This window comes from Triticum aestivum, chromosome 6A (assembly GCF_018294505.1).
Source record: "Triticum aestivum cultivar Chinese Spring chromosome 6A, IWGSC CS RefSeq v2.1, whole genome shotgun sequence".
Taxonomy (NCBI): domain Eukaryota; kingdom Viridiplantae; phylum Streptophyta; class Magnoliopsida; order Poales; family Poaceae; genus Triticum; species Triticum aestivum.
The window spans coordinates 37807530-37813566 of NC_057809.1; the positions used below are offsets into that span (position 1 = coordinate 37807530).

Sequence of the window (6037 nt, forward strand, 5' to 3'; positions counted from 1 at the left end):
GGGGGGCTCTTTTGAAAAAACGCACGGCTGGTCGTTATCACGCGTGGGCCCTCGAGTCGACGTGGCGGCGGTCAAAGCGCCACGCGAGCTGGTCAGCGGCGGTCAGACGAAATTAGGACCTCGGATGAACAACTTAGAAAGAATTAGGACCCAGATATGCATTTTAAAAGAATTAGGACCCAATCAACACTTTTGGAAAAGAATTAGGACCGCGCTTGCATTTTACTCTTCAGCAAAATAAAGGAAAAGGGAGAGAAAAAAAGATATTACTTTCGAAAATGCTGGCGCTCACTTCCTTATCCCCGCGCCCGGCGCGCCCTTCCCCGTCTCCGGCCACGCCTCCTCACCGCCGGCCGCCGCCGCCTCGCGGCCGTATCCGCCCCACATACGCCGTAGCCACGGCCGCGTCCGACGGCGGCGGCGCGGCCGACGACTACCACTCCACCATCCGCTCCCTAAACTCGCACGGCCGCCGCCACGTCCCCCGCAAATCCCTCGGCCAGGTCCGTCCGTCCAGACACCCTCTCCCTCCCCGTTCCATTCCATGGCGGAACCCCCAGTCCGCGAGTTTCTTACCGTGGGGTTGCGCTCACTGTGCTGCAGAACTACATGCTGAACGCGAGGGTGAACGAGGAGCTGGTGGCGGCGGCGGGGGTGGAGGAGGGGGACGTCGTGCTCGAGATAGGCCCCGGGACGGGCTCTCTCACCGCCGCGCTGCTCGCCGCCGGCGCCACCATCGTCGCCGTCGAGAAGGTTCGCCTATTTCAGTTTGCTAGTCTACCCGACCAGTAGCCCTGTAGTTGATCTCTGCTAACTGAATTCATCCATAATCTGCAATACATCTTTTTATTATGCGTCTGTCTGGTGACAGGATAAGCATATGGCTACCCTTGTGAGAGATAGGTTTGGATCCACAGAGCAATTGAAGGTACTGTCCTGTTCTCAAATGAACATATTGGATTGTTTCATCCCTGTGTTTGACTACTGATGTTGCTCGAATGGTAGTAAAAGGCAACCCCATGGCTTGTCCCTTCATTCCTTCAAATTTGTCTGGAAGCCGGGGCCGGCAGCAGGGTCACTCTTCTATATGAAAGCATTTTTTGCATAGTGTATCTACTAAAACACATGATACATTACGGACAGTTGTAAATACCACCAATTGAATGATGTATCTCAGTATCAAATTTATAATGTTCTTGGTTATTATGTACAGTGATTTGGTAGTGAACTGCATTCTAACTTAACCTGATTTATGTTGGAAAAACATGCCACATTTTTACATGAAAAGTAAGGTTCACATGTTATGGATTATTCTGAATTTTGGACAGAGTAAACTTATGTGGGTATGTTAGTCCATGAACACTTCTGTTGGCTGTGAACTTCTAGCAAGTATATGTTGTGATAGATGGTTGTTAACATGAAAAATGCCTAAGGTGCTAAGCTCAAAAGTTATCATGTAACAGGTACATAAAGATACAGTGTTATAGCCATCGTGATAGCTTTTAATACTTTGCTCTTTATAGTGATATAACTTATAAGTATGATAACCATCCTTTGTTTCTCAATAAGGGCTATTGTACCGACCATTCTCTGGTTGCTCTTCTGGATATCTAAGATAACAAATCTTACTATTTAATAGTTTGCTCTTCTTGTCACCAAAGATGGACATTTTGTTACATACATTTAACAAAGCTAGAAATTCTAATTGGATGTTAAATCAAACATAGTTCTCATCCGGTGTGTAATGAGTTTGAAATTTAATGCAGGTCATTGAAGAAGATATTACAAAATTTCACGTTCACTCCCATTTTCTCCCTATCCTGGAGGAGAAATCTCATGGCAAGAAAAAATACGCCAAGGTTAGCATTGATGTTTGGCATTATTTGTATTTCATTGAACTTGTAGAATTCGTTAAGTATTGGTCATGATGAAGACGTTTTTGTGTCCACACGATACTTTGTATTTTGTAGGTTGTGTCAAACTTACCATTCAATGTCAGCACTGAAGTTGTCAAACAAATTCTTCCAATGGGAGATGTTTTCTCTGTCATGGTGCTCATGCTTCAGGTTTGCATCAAATATTTTTGTGCATTAAGTGGGTACATGTTGCTTGCAAGTTCCAGTTAATTACAACCCAGTATTGGTTCAAAAGATGACTGAACTTTGGTTATTTTCTGCAGTATAAACTGCTTGTACGATTTGTATGTTCGAAGTACTGCTCATTTCTTTTTCGAGAAAACGCAAAGACTTTGTGTTTCTTTTCATTGAACAGAAAGAGAGTTTAGCAGTACAAGCCTCCGAGGAGGATTACAAAATCAGCATGAAAGAAATTAGTGGATATCCCGTTTGTCGGTAGGACAATGCCTGGTCGTATTGGTTCAGAGGATGACTGAACTTTGATTATTTTCTGCAGTATAAACTGCTTGTACGATTTGTATATTTGAAGTACTGCTCATTTCTGTGTATCTATTAATGTCAATCATAATGATGTTCGTATGCGCCTTCTATTTTCCTCACTTCTGCCAAATTTTATGTTTGATTTTTCGGATTTTTTTCCCAGTGATTTTTTGTCCTTGTTATATGTGAGGTTCTTCTACTCTTCAATATCTATGGTGATTCATTACTTCTTTCGTAAGAAAAGGTAAATCTGATTAATTCTTCATTTCAGGATGAAGCGGCACTACGCCTTGCAAATGCTTCAATACAAACACCAGAGTACCGACCTATCAATGTGTTTGTGAATTTCTACTCTGGTAAGAGGGTCTTCCTTTAGTTTGACCTGTTTGATACCTTCATGTCACTGGAATACACCTTATCTCAGCTATCTGTATTCCATCGTCCAGGCTTGAAAATAGGCTTACTCTTTTATTCTTTTTGTTTTTGTAAGTAATCATGCTTTTCTCTGAGGAAAACAGTAAGTAAACTCTCATAACAATGGGTATATTGTTTTGGGCTTTATACAAGGAATAGTTTTTCTCCATTGTTTCGATTTTCTACATGTAGATTCTCTGATGCACATTAGCTAGTATTCTTGAGCAATTAAATGATCCAAAGTGCCGTCATTGCCTGCATCTGATGGGAGCGCAGTGGCATCTCCTTGCCTACCTGGGTTCAATCCCTGCGTGGGCAGATTATATCTCTTCTGTACTGTAGTAACTGCTACTGTGTAGCTATGCAATTCATGCCCTGACAGTCATCAAATCATCTGAATTGTTTTCCAGCGTCTTAACAATTCACTTAGTATGCCTAGTCACACATCGCAGTTAATGACATGCATGCGTTATCTTTCTTTTTTGTAGAACCTGAATACAAGTTCAAAGTAGAGAGGGCCAACTTTTTCCCTCAACCGACGGTAATCAATTTCTTATTTCAGATGTCCTTATGCGCAGCACGCTATAACAGTGCTTGGGGTTTCATAAATGTGGCATGTGAGGACTTATCATGGATACCATGCAGGTTGATGGTGGCGTTATAAGGTTTAAAATAAAGGATGCTGGGGAGTATCCGCTTGTTAGTTCTAACAAAAGTTTCTTTTCAATGGTGAGTCAGACTGCACACATAAGTTTCCTCTTTTTTTCACTTAACCGCCAGTTGTTGGTGATAGCCATTAAGACTGGTTCGTTCCCTTTAATTCCAGGTGAACTCCGCGTTCAATGGGAAGCGCAAGATGCTTCGGAAATCACTTCAACACCTATATTCTTCTGCTGACATTGAGGCTGCTCTGACCAATATCGGTCTTCCGCCTACGGTAAGCTCTCCCTTCATCCATCCATCCTCTCTCGTGCACTAAATTCACTATTGCTGCAGGCTAGACCGTCTGAACTGGGGATGGATGATTTCGTGAGGTTGCACAATCACCTGGGAAAAGTATGACCACCCCTGCGTTTCAAAATGCGTATGGAATCATCTTATTGGTTTGCTCGCTGGACTAAGCATGCCGCTGAAGTGATTTGGTTCACAGCTAGAGCGCACTGCAGCTTGCAGGTAAACCATGTACAGAAGAGATGGCGGGTTGATTGGCTCAAGATATTGTTCTTTTATCTGATACAACAGATAATTCTCCAAATCATTTCAGATTATGCTTGCTGACAGTGACCGCCTAGTATTCTCCAGCAGTCCCACAGCCTTCACCGCAACATAATCGGTGGCACAGCTTCAGCCCACGGCGCTCTTGCATGGAGATGATCATAGTGATTGTGATCCCTATTCAAAACCAATGATAATATGCAGGACATGATTTGGTCACACAGGAATCGCAGTTTTTTTCCTTATCGCAGATAGCATCCCTGCAAGAGTGAAGATACGCAGGCGTTGCATGTGTATAATTTACTGGAATTATCTATCCTCTTGTACTAATCTTCGCAAGTTGGAGGCAGAAATGTAGAGATCAAATGTCTGTCAGAACAATCTGAAGATCAGGCAAAGATGCTAGCTGCTCATAGTAAATTGCCAAGAGTATTTTTATGTGTTGACATAGATGGTAGATAGAGGTACGGCCGTTGCTTTTTGAGCTTAAGTTTTGGCTATAAACTACAACGAAACGTGCAGATGCTCGATGTTTGATTGTGCAGCATTCTAATACCTTTTTGCCTGGCAGCGTGTCGCTGTGATGCAACATACAGTTACTGCCAGTTATTTTCCTGACAAATATTGGTTAGCATGTTGTGCTGTTATTTTATTTTATTTCTTTTCTCTTGTTGGTTAAATATCTGCGATAATGCTTGACTCTGGGTGTGATTAATACATTATCTTCTTGCCACTATGGTTGTTTATGTGGACATGTGGTTGCCAGGGGCTTATCCTCATTTTCTAAAAACAATAAAGTAAGGTTGTTTTAAGCTTTTGATTCAGCTACTCTCAAGTCTCGGTATGCTCAATTTGACTTGCTCTGAAAGTAGTGTTTCCCAGGTGACATTAGCCTTTTATGCAGAGGTTAGTATTTCTTTACAGATAACACCTTGTATTTTGACTTGAGGTGGCCTCCTCGCCTACTCTTTGCCCCATGCGCCTCGTCTTGTGTCATCCACCTCCACTTCGTGCGACTTCAGACGTGTTTGGTTGTTTGCATGAGGCCCAACCAAGCATGTGCGGAAAGAAAATGGGTTGTTTGGTTGCCCGCATTCACTGTTTGGCCTGCATAGCATGATGTTTAAAGCACATCACAGCCAGGTCCGCTAGGAACCCCCGAATCGCCAGTTTCTAGCAAGGCAGGCTAGGCCGAAGCAGGGGAGGGGACACAAGGTGCCGAGCTTATGCGACCACGAAGATGGCACAAGCTCGCGCGTGTCTCCGAAATATCGATGGGAGGATTTTGGTTTACCTCCCGCCGATTGAATCACTCTATATAGCCCCCTTCGTCTCACCATCAAAACTCCCTCCACCATCCCCCCCTCCCGCCCTTTTGAGTTTTCCCTCCGACGCGCATCGGCACCGACGAGCAGGTAAGCGACGCTTCTTCTCCGGTCGGCGGTCCACGGCAGCGGCGACTCGTGTCATCTTCCCTGGCGTGTTCCCTGTCTCCCTCGAGCTGCATCGATGGCCTCTTTGAGTTCAGCCACCCCCTTCTATGTATTCGTTGTAGCTAGATCTGAGAGCGTGTGGTAGGGTTTGATCTGAGAGCGTGTGGTAGGGTCTGATCTGTGAGCATGTGGTAGGGTTTTGTAGCATGCTAGGGTTGTATCGTAGTGTTGAACACAATGGATTGGAATACTAGTAGTGATGGATTGATAGAATGCTTGTTGATGTATGCTGCTCATATCGTATTGAGCTAGATGGTCCAGTAGTGTGCGCTTTGCATATTGTCCATGTGTGTGCTACGATTGTAGGACATGACCATGCAAACACAAGAGGTTAGTCAGGCCATTGTCCTGTCTGAGAGCCAGTTCCCTCCGTCCTATGTCGAGGACTCCTAGCCCCCCCCCCCATTGAGGACCAGATGCCTCCTGATTCAGATGTGTTTGAGGTTTCAGGCATGGCTCCTCCTTTTCGTGCCTACAACATTTGTGCTTGTTGTGCCAAATGTTGTTGTTGTTGCCACT

General features: G+C 44.3%; 1 protein-coding gene across 2 annotated transcripts; it reads left to right on the forward strand.

Moving 5' to 3' along the window:
• The first annotated feature begins 242 nt into the window (after positions 1–242).
• On the forward strand, positions 243–4656 carry LOC123131875 (ribosomal RNA small subunit methyltransferase, chloroplastic). Of its 2 annotated transcripts, XR_006464350.1 has the most exons (11): positions 243–503; positions 604–753; positions 872–928; positions 1767–1859; positions 1971–2066; positions 2668–2752; positions 3299–3351; positions 3456–3539; positions 3637–3747; positions 3807–3983; positions 4075–4656. XR_006464350.1 is itself a non-coding variant. In XM_044551575.1 (10 exons), exons 1-10 carry the CDS (start codon positions 279–281, stop codon positions 3870–3872), a joined length of 1020 nt encoding a protein of 339 aa, XP_044407510.1. In that variant the 5' UTR covers positions 243–278; the 3' UTR covers positions 3873–4656. The 2 variants fall into 2 exon arrangements, 1 of the variants encoding a protein (XP_044407510.1); XM_044551575.1 differs by having other exon boundaries at positions 3807–4656.
• The last annotated feature ends 1381 nt before the right edge of the window (positions 4657–6037 follow it).

Excerpts from the sequence above, each read along its gene's own strand:
- LOC123131875 (XM_044551575.1), top strand. The coding sequence starts at position 279 with ATGCTGGCGCTCACTTCCTTATCCCCGCGCCCGGCGCGCCCTTCCCCG. Across the intron at positions 504-603 it reads CCCGCAAATCCCTCGGCCAG|AACTACATGCTGAACGCGAG; the intron begins GTCCGTCCGTCC and ends ACTGTGCTGCAG. Across the intron at positions 754-871 it reads CCATCGTCGCCGTCGAGAAG|GATAAGCATATGGCTACCCT; the intron begins GTTCGCCTATTT and ends GTCTGGTGACAG.